The 22,182-nt window shown below is 40.7% G+C and overlaps 1 protein-coding gene and 1 long non-coding RNA gene across 6 annotated transcripts in view; one reads left to right on the forward strand and one right to left on the reverse strand.

Moving 5' to 3' along the window:
• LOC127927703 (uncharacterized) overlaps positions 1 to 1,109 on the forward strand; it is a 2,580-nt gene extending 1,471 nt beyond the window's left edge. For 2 of the 5 annotated variants that reach the window (XR_008128696.1, XR_008128694.1), the window contains exons 3-5: positions 1 to 108; positions 479 to 656; positions 841 to 1,093. The exon at positions 1 to 108 is cut by the window's left edge and continues 70 nt beyond it. This is a non-coding gene — a long non-coding RNA (uncharacterized LOC127927703). Of the gene's footprint in view, positions 109 to 203; positions 293 to 478; positions 657 to 840 lie in introns of all 5 variants that reach the window. The other 3 variants (XR_008128695.1, XR_008128692.1, XR_008128693.1) reach the window with 3 other exon arrangements.
• The window catches only part of LOC118380669 (histone deacetylase 9-B-like), a 76,097-nt gene extending 54,265 nt beyond the window's left edge, over positions 1 to 21,832 (reverse strand). The window contains exon 1 of the mRNA XM_052514406.1: positions 20,890 to 21,832. Coding sequence (XP_052370366.1) covers positions 20,890 to 20,998 — 109 coding nt within the window. The 5' untranslated portion in view covers positions 20,999 to 21,832. The remainder of the gene's footprint in view (positions 1 to 20,889) is intronic.
• Between the last annotated feature and the right edge of the window lie 350 nt (positions 21,833 to 22,182).

Raw genomic sequence — 22,182 nt, forward strand, 5'->3', positions numbered from 1 at the left:
AGAGGATGGTTAAACCCAGGTTACTGTATCTCTCCTCCTCTCATTTACACCATAGAGGACAAGGCTAGTCCATCTCTCTACCCCAGAGGAGAGGATGGTTAAACCCAGGTTACTGTATCACTGTATCTCTCCTCCTCTCATTTACACCATAGAGGACAAGGCTAGTCCATCTCTGCCCCAGAGGAGAGGGTGGTTAAACCCAGGTTACTGTATCTCTCCTCCTCTCATTTACACCATAGAGGACAAGGCTAGTCCATCTCTCTGCCCCAGAGGAGAGGATGGTTAAACCCAGGTTACTGTATCACTGTATCTCTCCTCCTCTCATTTACACCATAGAGGACAAGGCTAGTCCATCTCTCTGCCCCAGAGGAGAGGATGGTTAAACCCAGGTTACTGTATCTCTCCTCCTCTCATTTACACCATAGAGGACAAGGCTAGTCCATCTCTCTGCCCCAGAGGAGAGGATGGTTAAACCCAGGTTACTGTATCTCTCCTCCTCTCATTTACACCATAGAGGACAAGGCTAGTCCATCTCTCTGCCCCAGAGGAGAGGATGGTTAAACCCAGGTTACTGTATCTCTCCTCCTCTCATTTACACCATAGAGGACAAGGCTAGTCCATCTCTCTGCCCCAGAGGAGAGGATGGTTAAACCCAGGTTACTGTATCTCTCCTCCTCTCATTTACACCATAGAGGACAAGGCTAGTCCATCTCTACCCCAGAGGAGAGGATGGTTAAACCCAGGTTACTGTATCACTGTATCTCTCCTCCTCTCATTTACACCATAGAGGACAAGGCTAGTCCATCTCTCTGCCCCAGAGGAGATGATGGTTAAACCCAGGTTACTGTATCTCTCCTCCTCTCATTTACACCATAGAGGACAAGGCTAGTCCATCTCTCTGCCCCAGAGGAGAGGATGGTTAAACCCAGGTTACTGTATCTCTCCTCCTCTCATTTACACCATAGAGGACAAGGCTAGTCCATCTCTCTGCCCCAGAGGAGAGGATGGTTAAACCCAGGTTACTGTGTCACTGTATCTCTCCTCCTCTCATTTACACCATAGAGGACAAGGCTAGTCCATCTCTCTGCCCCAGAGGAGATGATGGTTAAACCCAGGTTACTGTGTCACTGTATCTCTCCTCCTCTCATTTACACCATAGAGGACAAGGCTAGTCCATCTCTCTGCCCCAGAGGAGAGGATGGTTAAACCCAGGTTACTGTGTCACTGTATCTCTCCTCCTATCATGTGAGGTTATGGAGAACAGCAAGCCTTTTGTTTTAAAGCAACCCATGTCTCATAATACCAGATAGTAACTACTGTTCTCTGGTGACAGGACATTTTGTTCACTGCTACGTTGAGCTTTTTTCCAGCTCTTGGAGAATATTCTAGTTCTATTCTTGTCATGGCATCAGTCACATTGTGAGAAGAGTACACACTGTACAGGCCTTATACATGTCTCTTCCATTTTTAGCCTGAAAGAAAATATTCAAACCTACTTAAAATGCCAAAGGCTGAGGGGAGATTTATCGGGTGCATTCACTGCCGTAATCTTCTCAAGGGTCACATTTAGGAGAACAAATACAGGCAGTGTTTCAGGCAGCACCTGTTGTGAGAATCCTGACAACGTTCACTGTACCTGTTCACACTATGGGAATCGTGGCCACTAGAAGGCTGCATCCCAAATGACACCCTATTCCCCATATAGGGTTCTGGTCAAAGGTAGTGCACTATATATGGAATAGGGTGCCATTTGGGACGCAGGCTAAGCGTTCCTCACTCGTGCTGCACATGTAAAATGCATAAAATGTCAAACCGAAGTTGGTCAGAGTTGAGCCCTACTAGAAAAGGTCCCCATTAGCCCAGTTGTCCGTTAACAACATACCTTCCCTGTTGTAGTGTTCACTGATAATGTGAAACATATTGTCTTTCCTCCGCTTGGTGGTGGCGGTGCAACCAGTTCTTCATTACACCATACAACCAACCCCTCTGTGCGGTGCAACGGGCGGCGCTGTCGTTATAAATGATTATAAATAGAAACATTAAAGCAAGTGCCGCAATCCTGGGCTCTGACAACCCCACACCCTTTCCACCACCACTACCACCCTAACTGGCTGCCATGGTAACGTTTGCAGGCGGCGGCAGGCGACATAATAATGTCTCTCCTTCCTGCAGAACAGATATAGAGTCTTGTTGCGTGTTGTCTCCTTGTCTCATCCTTCCTATCCCAGCTACAGTTGCTGTGTGACACTGGGGCTGTTGTAGGTAAACTACCATCATCCTATTTAGACTGTTATCTCTATGTAAGAGTTGATACATTGGGAGAAAAAATAAATAAATACGTACAAACATCATGCCACAAACACAATAATAATGATTCCATTGTAACCTGTACCTTGTCTTGAGAAAGGCTACATGAATGGAATCAAAGATACCATCACCATATTTCCTTATTCTCCCAGTTCGTGCTTTGTTTACTTGATGCTAGGGGTTTTCTCATTTCTTTGTCACATTCAGAGAGTGAACAGAGCAAAGGGGACTCCCCCAAGACTGTAGTTCATCTCTCTCTCTCTCTCTCTCTCTCTCTCTCTCTCTCTCTCTCTCTCTCTCTCTCTCTCTCTCTCTCTCTCTCTCTCTCTCTCTCTCTCTCTCTCTCTCTCTCTCTCTCTCTCTCTCTCTCTCTCCTCTCTCTCTCTCTCTCTCTCTCTCTCTCTCTCTCTCTCTCTCTCTCTCTCTCTCTCCCCCATCTCTCTCTCTCTCTCTCTCTCTCTCTCTCTCTCTCTCTCTCTCTCTCTCTCTCTCTCTCTCTCTCTCTCTCTCTCTCTCTCTCTCTCTCTCTCTCTCTCCCTCCTATCTCTCCCTCTCTCTCTCTCTTCTCTGTGTTCTAAAAACAGCTCATTTTAAATAACAGAGGAACTCCTGTCAAAGAGCAGCCCAGCACCTGTAGCACACAGCTTTCCTCTAGTGACAGGGAATATTCATCTTAGTGGTAAGTACTTGACAAAATACTATCTTGTAGCAGCACCGGAGGTGTTCCAGGCGCAGCGGTGAACCTTTGCACCAATGAAAGGTCTGCGTACGGCAGTGAGTCAGACAGACAGCAAGGACCCTGGCGGTACGGCGCTGCTGCTTCTCTAATGGAATTAAATATAGCCAGAGAAACACCTGTTGGCTGGCTGAGGGAGAACCCAGCACTGTGATGTCTTATTCATTTCATATTTAATACCCTACTCTCACTGTGACGGGTATTAAGACGCTCCACTTTGATCTGGAGAATCCAGCTGAGGCTCCATCAGAATCATACAGAACAGCTCTGTGACTCCATCAGAATCATACAGCACAGCTCTGTGACTCCATCAGAATCATACAGCACAGCTCTGTGACTCCATCAGAATCATACAGCACAGCTCTGTGACTCCATCAGAATCATACAGCACAGCTCTGTGACTCCATCAGAATCATACAGCACAGCTCTGTGACTCCATCAGAATCATACAGCACAGCTCTGTGACTCCATCAGCACAGCTCTGTGACTCCATCAGAATCATACAGCACAGCTCTGTGACTCCATCAGAATCATACAGCACAGCTCTGTGACTCCATCAGAATCATACAGCACAGCTCTGTGACTCCATCAGAATCATACAGCACAGCTCTGTGACTCCATCAGAATCATACAGCACAGCTCTGTGACTCCATCAGAATCATACAGCACAGCTCTGTGACTCCATCAGAATCATACAGCACAGCTCTGTGACTCCATCAGAATCATACAGCACAGCTCTGTGACTCCATCAGAATCATACAGCACAGCTCTGTGACTCATCAGAATCATACAGCACAGCTCTGTGACTCCATCAGAATCATACAGCACAGCTCTGTGCTCTACAGCACAGCTCTGACTCCATCAGAATCAATACAGCACAGCTCTGTGACTCCATCAGAATCATACAGCACAGCTCTGTGACTCCATCAGAATCATACAGCACAGCTCTGTGACTCCATCAGAATCATACAGCACAGCTCTGTGACTCCATCAGAATCAATCAGCACAGCTCTGTGACTCCATCAGAATCATACAGCACAGCTCTGTGACTCCATCAGAATCATACAGCACAGCTCTGTGACTCCATCAGAATCAATCAGCACAGCTCTGTGACTCCATCAGAATCATACAGCACAGCTCTGTGACTCCATCAGAATCATACAGCACAGCTCTGTGACTCCATCAGAATCATACAGCACAGCTCTGTGACTCCATCAGAATCATACAGCACAGCTCTGTGACTCCATCAGAATCATACAGCACAGCTCTGTGACTCATCAGAATCATACAGCACAGCTCTGTGACTCCATCAGAATCAATCAGCACAGCTCTGTGACTCCATCAGAATCATACAGCACAGCTCTGTGACTCCATCAGAATCATACAGCACAGCTCTGTGACTCCATCAGAATCAATCAGCACAGCTCTGACTCCATCAGAATCAATCAGCACAGCTCTGTGACTCCATCAGAATCATACAGCACAGCTCTGTGACTCCATCAGAATCAATCAGCACAGCTCTGTGACTCCATCAGAATCATACAGCACAGCTCTGTGACTCATCAGAATCAATCAGCACAGCATTGTGGCGCCCAACCTAACGAGGTTCCAGCAGAATCATAGAGGAAATGAAAGGAAATGGTTATCACATGTTGCTTTACAGGTTTTCACATTATTACATTAACTTCACATAAGATCACAAGTGATCACATGAAAACATGTGTTTTTGGAACACTTCACGTGTTCACAAGTGAAATTCATGTGTGTTTTTTCGAAAGGGTCCAAGCTCTAAGAGGTGAGGAAAAAGGACACCTTTGACCTTATTTCCTATTTAGTGCACTACTTTTGACCAGAGCCATATCGACCCTGTTCAAAAGTAGGGCACTATAAATACAGTTGAAGTCGGAAGTTTACATACACTTAGGTTGGAGTCATTAAAACTCGTTTTTCAACCTCTCCACAAATTTCAGACTACGGTTTGCAACTGCACACGGGGACAAAGATCGTACTTTTTGGAGAAATGTCCCCTGGTCTGATGAAACAAATATAGAACTGCTTGGACATAATGACCATCGTTATGTTTGGAGGAAAAAAGGGGAGACTTGCAAGCTGAAGAACACCATCCCAACCGTGAAGCACGGTGGTGGCAGCATCATGTTGTGGGGGTGCTTTGCTGCAGGAGGGACTGGTGAACTTCACAAAATAGATGGCATCATGACGTAGGAAAATTAGGCGGATATATTGAAGCAACATCTCAAGACATCAGTCAGGAAGTTAAAGCTTGTTCGCAAATGGGTCCTCGAAATGGACAATGACCCAAGCATACATCCAGAGTTGTGGCAAAATGGCTTAAGGACAACAAAGTCAAGGTATTGGAGTGGCCATCACAAAGCCCTGACCTCAATCCCATAGAAAATTGTGGGCAGAACTGAAAAAGTGTGTGCGAGCAAGGAGGCCTACAAATCTGACTCAGTAACACCAGCTCTGTCAGGAGGAACGGGCTAAAATTCATCCAACTTATTGTGGGAAGCTTGTGGAAGGCTACCTGCAACTTTTGATCCAAGTTAAACAATTTAAAGGCAATGCTACCGAATACTAATTGAGTGTATGTAAACTTCTGACCCACTGGGAATGTGATGAAAGAAATAAAAGCTGCAATAAATCATTCTATCTACTATTATTCTGACATTTCACATTCTTAAAATAAAGTGGTGATCCTAACTGACCTAAGACAGGGACTTTCTACTAGGATTAAATGTCAGGAATGATGAAAAACTGCGTTTAAATGTATTTGGGTAAGGTGTATGTAAACTTCCGACTTCAACTGTGCATAGGGAATAGGGAATGAGGATGCAAAGTTTCCTCTCCACTGCAGATTCTTCCATTTAAACAATGGTAGTTGTTCCAGAAAGGTAAGTGACCCCAGCCACCTTCAGACTTTAAGTAACGTCCATTTAGAAAGCTAACATGACCAAAGGTACAGTTACATTGTAAGATGCAACATTTTAAGTCGGGCGGAAAAACTATTTTATAAATTGAAATATTTTTTTCAAACTAACACTTCTTATCAACATAAGCCATCTGTTGTTCAGGTCAAGTGCAGACTGTATAGAGACACAGCACCCTGTTAAACAGAACACATAGTAAAGAAGGCAGATCTTTGCCCAAGATATTATCATCATGTCTGTTTTGAATTAACCAGCATCATACACCGACATTAAAATAGACCAATGTCTATCTGGTTATATCTGTGGCTGCCTACGGCTAAGTTTAGGATTCAGAAATGACTATGTCAAATGTTATACGTGAAACTGAAATCTGCTGTTGATGCACTGCAAATACCAGGAGGAGAACACGGAAGCAGCAGTAACTACGGCTAAATATAACAGATTTTCTGAGCTGCCTGGGTCTTAATATAGACAATGTGTGAAAGACTGTCACGGATGTCAGGCTGTCTGCTTAATTTAACACAGAGTTTTGTTTTTAAGCTAAACGCCCTGAAGGAACACTGAATCAACCTCTTTGGCTTTTTGAAGAAGATACAATAAACTGTTACTACTAGATATTAATTCACCTGCAGTTTTCCTTGAGCGAAAGAAGTGATGGGGCCTCCTCATTGGTGGAGAGGTGTCACTAAGCGCCAATGGCAGGGACTGGCGGGTAAAGGAGATTTATGAATGACAGGTCCAATTTGTTTTTAGCACCAGGGAGAGACAAGCAGCACCCTGCCCCATGCCCAAATTCTTCCCCTCTGAGGGCCCTGTCAACAGGGGATAGGGTGACTCATAACCAGTGGCTGCACTCCCACTGCACTAGCCTCCTCTCTGACACCCCGGGCCAACACTACCACCATACAGCTCCGTGACCGCCTGTCCCCAACGTGTTTATTTCTACAACAGATCTGTCTCTCGTTAGCCCCCATGGCGGTTAGATCCTTCATTTGAGACGTTGGCATGGCAATGGCAGGTGGTTGCTTTCCATTTGGCACCCTATTTCCTATATAGTGCACTACTTTTGACCAGAGCCCATAGGGAATAGGGTGCCATGTGGGACACAGTCCGTGTCTGTTTTTACCTTGAGGAGTCACACCAGCAGGCTTCACAGAGAGAGAGAGAATAGAGACAAGTCGTCTGGACTGGTGAGAGTGTTACATGTGACGTCTGTGATGTGAGATATGTGTTCTTGGATCTCTTCCCATCATCTATTTGTCTAATAATAATAATAATAATGATAATAGGCTAGAAGACAGTGCCCATGTTAGATCCTACAGCTACATACCATAGGTGGTGTCCTGCTTCATTTGCAGTCAATGGATAGGCTACAGGGCCAGTTTCCCAGACACAGAAGAAGCCTTGTCCTGGACTAAAAAGCATGCTTAATGGAGACTCATCATTGAATCACAGGGCGGCACACAATTGACCCAGCGTCGTCCGGGTCAGGGGAGGGTTTGGCCGAGGCCGTTATTGTAAAACAGGAATTTGTTCTTAACTGACTGACCGAGTTAAATAAAGGTTACATAAAAACATTAGATGAAAAAGTGACAGACTCTATATGACCAAAGGTATGTGGACACCTGCTCGTCAGACATCTCATTACAAAATCATGGGCATTAATATGGAGATGGTCCTCCGCCTTTGCTTCTATAACAGTCTCCACTCTTCTGGGAAGGCTTTCTACTAGATGTTGGAACATTGCTGCGGGAACTTGCTTCCATTCAGCCATAAGAGCATTAGTGAGGTCGGGCGCAGATGTTGGGCGATTAGGCCTGGCTCACAGTCAACGTTCCAATTCATCCCAAAGGTGTTGGATGTGGCTGAAGTCAGGGCTCTGTGCAGACCTGTAAAGTTCTCCCACACTGGAACAGGAAAGGGCCTTCCCCAAACTGTTGCCACAAAGTTCTCCCACACTGAAACAGGAAAGGGCCTTCCCCAAACTGTTGCCACAAAGTTCTCCCACACTGAAACAGGAAAGGGCCTTCCCCAAACTGTTGCCACAAAGTTCTCCCACACTGAAACAGGAAAGGGACTTCCCCAAACTGTTGCCACAAAGTTCTCCCACACTGAAACAGGAAAGGGCCTTCCCCAAACTGTTGCCACAAAGTTCTCCCACACTGAAACAGGAAAGGGCCTTCCCCAAACTGTTGCCACAAAGTTCTCCCACACTGAAACAGGAAAGGGCCTTCCCCAAACTGTTGCCACAAAGTTCTCCCACACTGAAACAGGAAAGGGCCTTCCCCAAACTGTTGCCACAAAGTTCTCCCACACTGAAACAGGAAAGGGCCTTCCCAAACTGTTGCCACAAAGTTCTCCCACACTGAAACAGGAAAGGGCCTTCCCCAAACTGTTGCCACAAAGTTCTCCCACACTGAAACAGGAAAGGGCCTTCCCCAAACTGTTGCCACAAAGTTCTCCCACACTGAAACAGGAAAGGGCCTTCCCCAAACTGTTGCCACAAAGTTCTCCCACACTGAAACAGGAAAGGGCCTTCCCCAAACTGTTGCCACAAAGTTCTCCCACACTGAAACAGGAAAGGGCCTTCCCCAAACTGTTGCCACAAAGTTCTCCCACACTGAAACAGGAAAGGGCCTTCCCCAAACTGTTGCCACAAAGTTCTCCCACACTGGAACAGGAAAGGGCCTTCCCCAAACTGTTGCCACAAAGTTCTCCCACACTGGAACAGGAAAGGGCCTTCCCCAAACTGTTGCCACAAAGTTCTCCCACACTGGAACAGGAAAGGGCCTTCCCCAAACTGTTGCCACAAAGTTCTCCCACACTGGAACAGGAAAGGGCCTTCCCCAAACTGTTGCCAAAAAGTTCTCCCACACTGGAACAGGAAAGGGCCTTCCCCAAACTGTTGCCACAAAGTTCTCCCACACTGGAACAGGAAAGGGCCTTCCCCAAACTGTTGCCAAAAAGTTCTCCCACACTGGAACAGGAAAGGGCCTTCCCCAAACTGTTGCCACAAAGTTCTCCCACACTGGAACTAAGGGGCCTTCCCCAAACTGTTGCCCCAAAGTTTTCCCATCACTGGAACTAAGGGGCCTTCCCCAAACCATGAAATATCAGCCTCAGACCATTATTCTTCCTCCTCCAAACATTACAGTCGGTACTATGCATTGGGGCAGGTAGTGTTCTCCTGGCATCCACCAAACCCAGATTCGTCCGTCGGACTGCCAGATGGTGAAGCGTGATTCATCACTCCAGAAAACACATTTCCACTGCTCCAGAGTCCAATGGTGGCGAGCTTTACACCACTCCAGCCAACGCTTGGCATTGCGCATGTTGATTTTAGGCTTGTGTGCCACTGCTCGGCTATGGAAACCCATTTAGTGAAGCTGCTGACGAACAGTTCTTGTGCTGACGTTTTCTTCGAGAGGCAGTTTGGAACTGGGTGTTGAGTGTTGCAACCGAGGACAGACGATTTTTGTGCGCTTCAGCACTCGGAGGTCCCTTTCTGTGAACTTGTGTGGCCTACCACTTTGTGGCTGAGCCATTGTTGCTCCTAGACGTTTCCACTTCACAATAACAGCACTTACAGTTGAATGGGGCAGCTCTAGCAGGGCATAAGTTTGACAAATTGACTTGTTGGAAAGGTGGCATCATATGAGAATTGCATGGCTGTGTGCTGTCAGCAACGGATGTGGCTGAAATAGCCGAATCCACTCATTTGAAGGGGTGTCCACATACCTTTATATATATTGTATTGTCTTAATTAATCAGTGTCCGAGAAACTGGCCCATAGTGTTTAATGTATCATTCTGAATGGCGATGAGACTGTGGCCGACACTATGACACTAAGTAGACATATCACCACTAGGTTAATGAAGAAGTATTGGGTTATTCATCTTTCTGATGGTACTTTGACTGCTTGACTGCTTACTCATAGCAACACTTTGTGAAGACCATAATATTATTATAGATCTCTGTGAAGACCATAATAATATTATAGATCTCTGTGAAGACCATAATATTATTATAGATCTCTGTGAAGACCATAATAATATTATAGATCTCTGTGAAGACCATAATAACATTATAGATCTTTGTGAAGACCATAATATTATTATAGATCTCTGTGAAGACCATAATATTATTATAGATCTCTGTGAAGACCATAATAACATTATAGATCTTTGTGAAGACCATAATATTATTATAGATCTCTGTGAAGACCATAATATTATTATAGATCTTTGTGAAGACCATAATATTATTATAGATCTTTTTGAAGACCATAATATTATTATAGATCTTTGTGAAGACCATAATAATCTTATAGAGCTCTGTATAGACCATAATAATATTATAGAGCTCTGTGAAGGCCATAATAATATTATAGATCTCTGTGAAGACCATAATAATATTATAGAGCTCTGTATAGACCATAATAATATTATAGAGCTCTGTGAAGACCATAATAATATTATAGATCTCTGTGAAGACCATAATAATATTATAGAGCTCTGTATAGACCATAATAATATTATAGAGCTCTGTGAAGACCATAATAATATTATAGAGCTCTGTGAAGACCATAATAATATTATAGAGCTCTGTATAGACCATAATAATATTATAGATCTCTGTGAAGACCATAATAATATTATAGATCTTTGTGAAGACCATAATATTATTATAGATCTCTGTGAAGACCATAATATTATTATAGATCTTTGTGAAGACCATATTATAGATTATTATAGATCTCTGTATAGACCATAATAATATTATAGAGCTCTGTGAAGTCCATAATAATATTATAGAGCTCTGTGAAGACCATAATAATATTATAGATCTCTGTATAGACCATAATAATATTATAGAGCTCTGTGAAGACCATAATAATATTATAGAGCTCTGTGAAGACCATAATAATATTATAGAGCTCTGTGAAGACCATAATAATATTATAGAGCTCTGTATAGACCATAATAATATTATAGATCTCCATGTGAAGACCATAATAATATTATAGATCTCTGTGAAGACCATAATATTATTATAGATCTCTTGAAAACCATAATAATATTATAGATCTCTGTAAGACCATAATAATATTATAGAGCTCTGTGAAACCATAATAATATTATAGAGCTCTGTATAGACCATAATAATATTATAGAGCTCTGTGAAGACCATAATAATATTATAGATCTCTATATAGACCATAATATTATTATAGAGCTCTGTGAAATCCATAGTAATATTATAGAGCTCTGTATAGACCATAATAATATTATAGAGCTCTGTATAGACCATAATAATATTATAGATCTCTGTGAAGACCATAATAATATTATAGAGCTCTGTGAAGTCCATAGTAATATTATAGAGCTCTGTATAGACCATAATAATATTATAGAGCTCTGTGAAGACCATCATAATATTATAGAGCTCTGTGAAGACCATAATAATATTATAGAGCTCTGTATAGACCATAATAATATTATAGAGCTCTGTGAAGACCATAATAACACTTTAGATCTCTGTGAAGACCATAATATTATTATAGATCTCTGTGAAGTCCATAGTAATTTTATAGATCTCTGTATAGACCATAATATTATTATAGAGCTCTGTGAAGTCCATAGTAATATTATAGAGCTCTGTGAAGACCATAATAATATTATAGATCTCTGTATAGACCATAATATTATTATAGAGCTCTGTGAAATCAATAGTAATATTATAGAGCTCTGTATAGACCATAATAATATTATAGATCTCTGTATAGACCATAATAATATTATAGAGCTCTGTGAAGTCCATAGTAATATTATAGAGCTCTGTATAGACCATAATAATATTATAGAGCTCTGTGAAGTCCATAGTAATATTACAGAGCTCTGTATAGACCATAATAATATTATAGATCTCTGTATAGACCATAATAACACTTTAGAGCTCTGTGAAAGCCATAATAGTATTATAGATCTCTGTGAAAACCATAATAATATTATAGATCTCTGTGAAGACTATAATCAATTATAGAGCTCTGTGAAAACCATAATAATATTATAGAGCTCTGTATAGACCATAATAATATTATAGATCTCTGTGAAGACCATAATAATATTATAGATCTCTGTGAAGACTATAATAAAATTATAGAGCTCTTTGAAAACCATAATAATATTATAGAGCTCTGTGAAAACCATCATAATATTATAGAGCTCTGTGAAAACCATAATAATACTATAGATCTCTGTATAGACCATAATAATATTAGAGAGCTCTGTGGAGACCATAGTAATTTTATAGATCTCTGTATAGACCATAATAATATTATAGATCTCTGTATAGACCATAATAATATTATAGAGCTCTGTATAGACCATAATAATATTATAGAGCTCTGTATAGACCATAATAATATTATAGAGCTCTGTGAAGACCATAATAATATTATAGATCTCTGTATAGACCATAATAATATTATAGAGCTCTGTGAAGACCATAATAATATTATAGATCTTTGTATAGACCATAATAATATTATAGAGCTCTGTGAAAACCATCATAATATTATAGAGCTCTGTGAAAACCATAATAATACTATAGATCTCTGTATAGACCATAATAATATTAGAGAGCTCTGTGAAGACCATAATAATATTATAGATCTCTGTATACTCCATAATAATATTATAGATCTCTGTATAGACCATAATAATATTATAGAGCTCTGTATAGACCATAATAATATTATAGAGCTCTGTATAGACCATAATAATATTATAGAGCTCTGTGAAGACCATAATAATATTATAGAGCTCTGTGAAGACCATAATAATATTATAGAGCTCTGTGAAGACCATAATAAAATTATAGAGCTCTTTGAAAACCATAATAATATTATAGAGCTCTGTGAAAACCATCATAATATTATAGAGCTCTGTGAAAACCATAATAATATTAGAAATCTCTGTATAGACCATAATAATATTATAGAGCTCTGTATAGACCATAATAATACTATAGATCTCTGTATAGACCATAATAATATTAGAGAGCTCTGTGAAGACCATAATAATATTATAGATCTCTGTATAGACCATAATAATATTATAGATCTCTGTATAGACCATAATAATATTATAGATCTCTGTATAGACCATAATAATATTATAGAGCTCTGTATAGACCATAATAATATTATAGAGCTCTGTATAGACCATAATAATATTATAGAGCTCTGTGAAGACCATAATAATATTATAGATCTCTGTATAGACCATAATAATATTATAGATCTCTGTATAGACCATAATATTATTATCGAGCTCTGTATAGACCATAATAATATTATAGATCTCTGTATAGACCATAATAATATTATAGATCTCTGTATAGACCATAATAATATTATAGAGCTCTGTGAAGACTATAATAATATTATAGAGCTCTGTGAAAACCATCATAATATTATAGAGCTCTGTATAGACCATAATAATATTATAGATCTCTGTATAGACCATAATATTATTATCGAGCTCTGTATAGACCATAATAATATTATAGATATCTGTATAGACCATAATAATATTATAGAGCTCTGTATAGACCATAATAATATTATAGAGCTCTGTATAGACCATAATAATATTATAGAGCTCTGTGAAGACCATAATAATATTATAGAGCTCTGTGAAGACCATAATAATATTATAGATCTCTGTATAGACCATAATAATATTATAGAGCTCTGTGAAGACCATAATAATATTATAGAGCTCTGTATAGACCATAATAATATTATAGAGCTCTGTGAAGACCATAATAATATTATAGAGCTCTGTGAAGACCATAATAATATTATAGATCTCTGTATAGACCATAATAATATTATAGAGCTCTGTGTAGACCATAATAATATTATAGAGCTCTGTATAGACCATAATAATATTATAGAGCTCTGTATAGACCATAATAATATTATAGAGCTCTGTGAAGACTATAAAAAGTGCAATAATCTTAATATAACAGTGTGTTAATGAGGGTTTTCAGTGAATTTATGTGAATTAGGAAGCTCATCTGCATTTCCTGTGGCAAAGAAGAATTCTCAGCAACAAAAGAGCGATCAAATAAGATTCTACATCTGTTTTGGCTCTTACAGACACATTCCTTAAAAGACAGCAACAAACAACAAGACAATAATAATAATAATAATAATAATATAACACTTACAATCCAACAATCCAAAATGATCTGAATATAAGTGAAAAGACAACAACAAACAAAAAAATAGATCACAACAACTGACACTTAATTATAAATACAGTGCAATAGAGTCAATCCAAAAATCCCACAATACTTTTTCCTGCTTTCCAAAAACATTGTGACATTCAACCAAGCTCTCAGAGCTCTTTCTAACTGGCCTTGTATAAATAGAAACTGGGAGATGCAGAAGATGTTTCTGGGCAGGAATAGCCTGATGCCTGGGTCTGCTATGTGGTGCTGGATCTCTCATTAAGTGCCTTGTTATTTTTGGGCAGCTGGCACGTCTAAAGCAGGAAACAGAGCTTTATTTTTAAGTCCCAGGCGGTCAGGCTCGTCTTCGCAGCTCAAACAGAGCTGTGGCTTGCAGGCTATCATCTAACGCTAACAAAAGGAGCCGAGCCGCTGCCGAGCCACAAACCGAACCACTCAAACCCTGGTCATTCACCATAGAGTTTAATGTGTATGTCCTTAAAGGGATACTTGGGGATTTTGGCAATGAGGCCCTTTATCTACTTCCCAAGAGTCAGATGAACTCTGTGGTGTGTCTCCGTGTCCAGTATGAAGGAAGTTAGAGGTAGTCTCGTCAGCCAATGCTAACTAGCGTTAGCACAATGACTGGAAGTCTATGGTCATCTGCAAGCATGCTAGTTAGCAATTGCACTAATAAAAATGGTATCCACAAGTTCATCTGACTGGTGAAAATCCAGAAATAGCCCTTTAATGTAATGAAACTGTCCAACCATGAGGCACTGCTTTATACAGTCTATAGGACTCTGTCACCTCCCAAAATCACTACCGTTCTGTAATGTACAGTAACATAGCAACACAATCAAGATAATGTACATAACGGTGGCAGACAGAGAGAGAACTGTACATTTCACATTTGTATAGCCCTTTACTACCTCCCCAGGATGCCATGTGAAGCCTGTCTTTTACCTTGTACAGGTCCAAGCATCAGCCCAGGGATGGAAGGATGTGGGCCCAGCACATTCAGAGCAACTCAACAGAGCTTCACACCATACAGACACTCTGATAGGCCGTTGTGTATTAGAAATTACGCAACAACAGCTGCTCCTCTGATATAATGTTCCTCTAAATTTCATCAAATTTGTATCGAATTATTGGAGTGAAGAAATAATTGCTTGATACCAAGACAATGCTTATCGTAGTCTTGGTATTATTCATTTTCAAACCGTATATTTGGAACGGTCAACTATTGTTTAACAGCTCAAGAGGAACATCTTGTTCCATATTTGTAATGCAGAAGGGGTACAGAGTAACTGTAATGCAATATACAAATGTAATTCACCAATAACAGTCTTTGTTAAGCAGCAGATGATTGAAATGAATATAACGGTAGAGAGCAGCAGACAAAGGAGAGACCATGGTCATATTATAGCACAGTATGATTGAAATGAATATAACGGTAGAGAGCAGCAGACAAAGGAGAGACCATGGTCATATTATAGTACAGTATGATTGAAATGAATATAACGGTAGAGAGAGCAGCAGACAAAGGAGAGACCATGGTCATATTATAGCACAGTATGATTGAAATGAATATAACGGTAGAGAGCAGCAGACAAAGGAGAGACCATGGTCATATTATAGTACAGTATGATTGAAATGAATATAACGGTAGAGAGCAGCAGACAAAGGAGAGACCATGGTCATATTATAGTACAGTATGATTGAAATGAATATAACGGTAGAGAGAGCAGCAGACAAAGGAGAGACCATGGTCATATTATAGCACAGTATGATTGAAATGAATATAACGGTAGAGAGCAGCAGACAAAGGAGAGACCATGGTCATATTATAGCGCATTATAAACACAGTGTTGTTGTGTGTTTTATTATTCTCAACAATCCCACTTCCTGACATTACATTCAGTTAACTAATTAGTCATTTTCTCTTTTTCAAAAAGCCTTTGTGTCTGAGCACTTTGTTTTGGTCACGTTAGAACATGTTGATGTCACTGCTACATGGCTCATCTCATTAAAATCACAAAGACATGTTGTCTTCCTCCCTCTGAATTCATTGAGCTTCTTCAACATGAAAGCCGGAGAGATGAGAGTGTTATTAAGTGAAGTGTGAATTGATGAAGAGCTCTGTGGACAGAAACCTTTATGAATGTTGGTTCTCCAGATAGTGGCAAGGACAGCTTCATCACCATTCAATGTGATTATAAACCCACTCATAACACACCATTTTAGATGGTTTCACTGTCAGGAAATGAATGTATGTGTATCTTTCTGTATGTGAGCTTCACTAGGTCAAATTCCTAACAACTTCTGTTTACCCTGTCTGCCCTGTTTACCCTGTTTGCCCTGTCTACCCTGTTTGCCCTGTCTACCCTGTCTACCCTGTTTGCCCTGTCTACCCTGTTTACCTTGTCTACCCTGTCTGCCCTGTTTACCCTGTCTACCCTGTTTTCCCTGTCTACCCTGTCTTCCCTGTCTACCCTGTTTGCCCTGTCTACCCTGTTTGCCCTGTCTGCCCTGTTTTCCCTGTCTTCCCTGTCTACCCTGTTTGCCCTGTCTACCCTGTTTACCCTGTCTGCCCTGTCTACCCTGTCTACCCTGTTTACCCTGTCTCCATGGTCTTAGTCCAACAGAACAGACCTGTGTGCTGTGCAGCAGTCACTGTGGTGCCTCCCTGCCTCCCATGCAGCCGTCATAAAAGGCATGTGACAAGGCTATTTTTAGAACCGAAAATATAATCGTCAACAAGTGAAACCAGAATAAGACACACACACACACACACACACACACACACACACACACACACACACACACACACACACACACACACACACACACACACACACACACACACACACACACACACACACACACACACACACACACACACACACACACACACACACACTTAATAGGTGAATGATAAATGAAGTATATCTCTCCTTCCAAAAGCACTGTTATATCAGGGGTGTGCTGCTGGCTGCTGAGATGGAGTGATAAAGACAGCAAGGCACCTAATCTTAGCTGGCTAATGCCATAAGCCCAGAATAACACACCTAAGAATAGCTGACCCACAGAATAAGCAAGAAGCCTGAATTTCAGGCACTTAACATATCTTGTTGTTTGGCAGATAATGTTCTGCGAGAAGAAGAACAAGAACAAGAAGAGCTGAAATGCTTGACTTGAAGGAGAGAGAAAAGCAGCAATGGATGTTGGGATTGACCTGGTGTTCTATTGACAGAGCAGAGGAGATAGAATGTGTCATGCTAGAGCCTTATTCACACTTGTTCTGCTCTTCTTGTTCTGCTGACTACCATGGATCATGTACTGTACTACCTTTCAGCTTGTCTACAGGATACAATACAACAGAATAGAATAAAACAGAGCAGAATAGAACAGAGCAGAATAGAACAGAGCAGAATAGAACAGAGCAGAATAGAACAGAGCAGAATAGAACAGAGCAGAATAGAACAGAGCAGAATAGAACAGAGCAGAATAGAACAGAGCAGAATAAAACAGAGCAGAATAGAACAGAGCAGAATAGAACAGAGCAGAATAGAACAGAGCAAAATAGAACAGAGAAGAATAGAACAGAGCAGAATAGAACAGAGCAGAATATAATACAACAGAATTTAACAGAGCAGAACAGAATATAATATAATAGAACAGAGCAGAATAGAACAGAGCAGAATAGAATACAACAGAATTGAACAGAGCAGAACAGAATATAATATAATAGAACAGAGCAGAATATCATAGAATATGACAGAATAGAACATAATCGAACAGAACAGAATAGAATAGGACAGAATACAATATAATATAATAGAACAGAGCAGAATAGAACAGAGCAGAATAGAATACAAAAGAATCAAACAGACCAGAATAGAATAGGACAGATTAGAACATAATAGAACAAAGCAGAACAGAATAGGACAAAATAGAATAGAGCAGAACAGAATAGAATAGGACAGAATAGAATAGAGCAGAACAGAGCCGAATAGAATAGGACAGAATAGAATAGAATAGAACAGAATAGAATAGGACAGAGAAGAGACATAATATAATAGAATATAATCGAACAGAGCAGAATAGAATAGGACAGAATAGAATAACAATGCAGTATGTAGTTAATGAGTAGAGATGTGTTAGTTCTGTAGTTAATGAAGTAGAGATTTTTAGTTCTGTGGTTAATGAAGTAGATATGTGTTTGTTCTGTAGTTAATGAAGTAGAGATGTGTTGTTTGTTCTGTAGTTAATTAAATAGAGATGTGTTTGTTCTGTGGTTAATTAAGTAAAGATGTGTTGGTCCTGTAGTTAATTAAGTAGATGTGTTGGTCCAGTAGTTAATGAAGTAGAGATGTGTTGGTCCTGTAGTTAATTAAGTAGAGATGTGTATGAAGTAGAGATGTGTTTGTCCTGTAGTTAATGAAGTAGAGATGTGTTGGTCCTGTAGTTAATGAAGTAGAGATGTGTTGGTCCTGTAGTTAATTAAGTAGAGATATGTATGTTCTGTGGTTAATTAAGTAGATATGTGTTTGTCCTGTAGTTAATGAAGTATAGATGTGTTGGTCCTGTAGTTAATGAAGTAGAGATGTGTTGGTCCTGTAGTTAATGAAGTAGAGATGTGTTGGTCCTGTAGTTAATGAAGTAGAGATGTGTATGAAGTAGAGATGTGTTGGTCCTGTAGTTAATGAAGTAGAGATGTGTTGGTCCTGTAGTTAATGAAGTATAGATGCGTTGGTCCTGTAGTTAATGAAGTAGAGATGTGTATGAAGTAGAGATGTGTTGGTCCTGTAGTTAATGAAGTAGAGATGTGTATGAAGTAGAGATGTGTTGGTCCTGTAGTTAATGAAGTAGAGATGTGTATGAAGTAGAGATGTGTTTGTCCTGTAGTTAATGAAGCAGAGATGTGTATGAAGTAGAGATGTGTATGTTCTGTGGTTAATTAAGTAGATATGTGTTTGTCCTGTAGTTAATGAAGTATAGATGTGTTGGTCCTGTAGTTAATGAAGTAGAGATGTGTATGTTATGTTGTTAATGAAGTAGATATGTGTTTGTCCTGTAGTTAATGAAGTAGAGATGTGTTTGTTCTGTAGTTAATGAAGTATAGATGTGTATGTTCTGTAGTTAATGAAGTATAGATGTGTTGATCCTGTAGTTAATGAAGTATAGATGTGTTGATCCTGTAGTTAATGAAGTAGAGACGTGTCTGTTCTGTAGTTAATATATTGTACCTGTGGTTAAATATAGTTCTACAACAGACAACAGTACAATGCGTATGAGGAGAAATACACTGAGTTTACAGAAACACACTATAAGAGTCATGTCCACAGAGTATGTGGTATCCTTGGTGATCAATGTGAGGATGTGTGAAATTAATCATTTAAGCGTTTATCTCTGATGTTCACAAGTTATTGAGAAATCAATAGCCATAATATTCATTTCCTGTATACAACTCTGCCCACAATACGCAGTACATGACTCAATCTGTGTATTGTCATAACAATGCTGCCCACCAAAACTCCTGACATTTACTGTAGTGTGTGTGCTTTCCCATAATACAATGCTGGTCCCATTAGATGACAACAACCAAGTGAATGTTCTGAACTACCACAAGTCCAAAAGACAGAGAATAGCAGAATGACTCACATTGAGTGAATACCGTAAACCAACATTACTCAGAATGATGTCAGATTCGTTTGAACCCTGAGATTCATTTCTCAGGTCAGGAATAGAATGTCATTGTGTTTGGTAAACATCCACAGAGACGCAGAGATCATCTTTTGATGTTCATTTCCCTTTGCCTTGTACTGTCTGTATTTTGACCTTGGCATTTCCTGCTACTGTTATACCCCAAAACATGAAGCCTGACATGGAAGCCTCCTTATCCAACACCACATCCCTTTCATGTTTTCATGCCATTTCATTGTGGTGACAATGACTGTAAAAAGCACACTGCTATTAATATGCACCAAAACAAATCCAAACGGTGCATTCAGTCCATATCCACACAATGATAAAACTGTGTGTATTTACTAACACTCACTATACAGACAGTTTTACACATGTTTGTTTTACTCCTTTCAGACCCAAGCAAACAGAGAAACAATGACAGTAAAGGACTACAAGGAGGAACTGCCCATCCAGAAGCACTGCACACTGTAAAACCATGCAGTATAATATCACACATGTAAATACCTGGATACAGAAAGCAGTGCCTGATCATAACGCGTTGCTGTGCTGAGAAGTTTGGAGCCCTCCTTTCACAGAGGCAGACAGATAGAGACTGACTGGGAGAGACCGGAGAGTTGGGAGAATGAAACCGAGGGAGAGGGAGGTAGGGAGTGAGAGAGTGAGAGAAAGAGAGAGAGAGAGAGAGAGAGAGAGAGAGAGAGAGAGAGAGAGAGAGAGAGAGAGAGAGAGAGAGAGAGAGAGAGAGAGAGAGAGAGAGAGAGAGAGAGAGAGAGAGAGAGAGAGAGAGAGAGAGAGAGAGAGAGGGAAGTAAGGAGAGAGAGCGGCAGACCGCCAGATGAAGAGAAACAGAGAGAGAGGATAAGAGTGCTGTAAAAATCCAGAGGAAAAAGAGAAAGATAGGCTATCCCTTTAGGAGCAGAGAGAGAGCATGGTGGGTCTGGTCACCTGAGTTAACGTTGTGCATCTTCTGCTGGTCCAAGAGTCGCTGGTGGACAACGAGCTTGTTTGTTGTGGTGGAGAAATTTGACTCGCTCTCGTAAATCGTCTGTAGCATACTCCACTCAGCGCTCAGGTCGCATCGCAAGTCCTGCTCTTCCTGTCCCTAAAGAGCCAACCCTCTCACAGCAGTGCACTAAGGGGAACGACCACGACGGCGTACGGAGACTAGAGACAGAAACAGCTCTCCTCCTTTTCCTCTGAGGAAACTCTCTCTCTCTCGTGCTGTGCTGAAACGCAATACAATAACCACACCACACACTCCCTCTGTGAGGCTTTCCCCACTATACTGTGACTACACAGCACCATAGAACACAGAGCTTCAGTCAAGAAGTACCTGTTCAGACAGAGTTAGAAGATGACTGGCAGTCTGATTCTCTTCTCTTGTTGTGACACTGAGCTACTACCCTGCTCTTATTCCCTCTGATCTCTCTCTCTCTCTGTCGTCTCTCGTCTGTCTGTCTTCTCCTCTCTGTTCCTCTCTCAGTAATGTCTGAGCGGTGAGAGTGAGCCTGCCTGTGTTTCAACCTTCCAGTGGGGGGTGTACTAGTCAGAGATGAGCTGAGCTGTGCACTGTTTACCCGTCCACCTCTCACAGGAAAGTAATGCTTGAGCCGGAGAGGGTGCAAGCTTCATTTGCATGTGAATTAACAACAGCGTGGCCCACAGGTGACAGAAATAGAACAATGGCCGGCCCCAGCTATAAATAGGAGGGCCGAGGCGAGGGGATTGGAGCAGCATTGATGTGTTTAAAAATACCTCCACCAAACACAGCTGTCACTTCTACAGCTCTACAGCTAGATTCCTGCCAGAAGGCATGTCTCCTGACTGACTCTCTCCCTCCCTCTCTCCCAGAGCAGAGCCCAGCCAAGCTGCAGATGGAGGCTCACTCTGCTTGATTCCTCTCTCTCCCTTGCTCTTTTCTCTCACTCTTTCTCTCATTTCAACTCTATTTATCTCTCTCTCCTTTCTCTTTCCCTCTATTTATCTCTCTCCCTCTCTCATCTCTCCCTCCCCCTCTCTCTCTCTCTCTACCCTCTCTCAACTGGGATTCTTCATTTCTTTCTCTCGTACAAGATTCATCCTTATTTCCCTTTTTCCAAAACATACTATCCAAATCAAATATATTTCCTCATCCGTACAAGGTCTTGCTACTGTTGTTTGTCTTTCATGGTAGTTTATGGTGCCTGTGATATTCTGTATTTTGACAACGTAACTTCTATTCTTATTGGCAGCCCATTT

Source organism: Oncorhynchus keta, unplaced genomic scaffold (genome assembly GCF_023373465.1).
Source record: "Oncorhynchus keta strain PuntledgeMale-10-30-2019 unplaced genomic scaffold, Oket_V2 Un_scaffold_17472_pilon_pilon, whole genome shotgun sequence".
Classification (NCBI taxonomy): domain Eukaryota; kingdom Metazoa; phylum Chordata; class Actinopteri; order Salmoniformes; family Salmonidae; genus Oncorhynchus; species Oncorhynchus keta.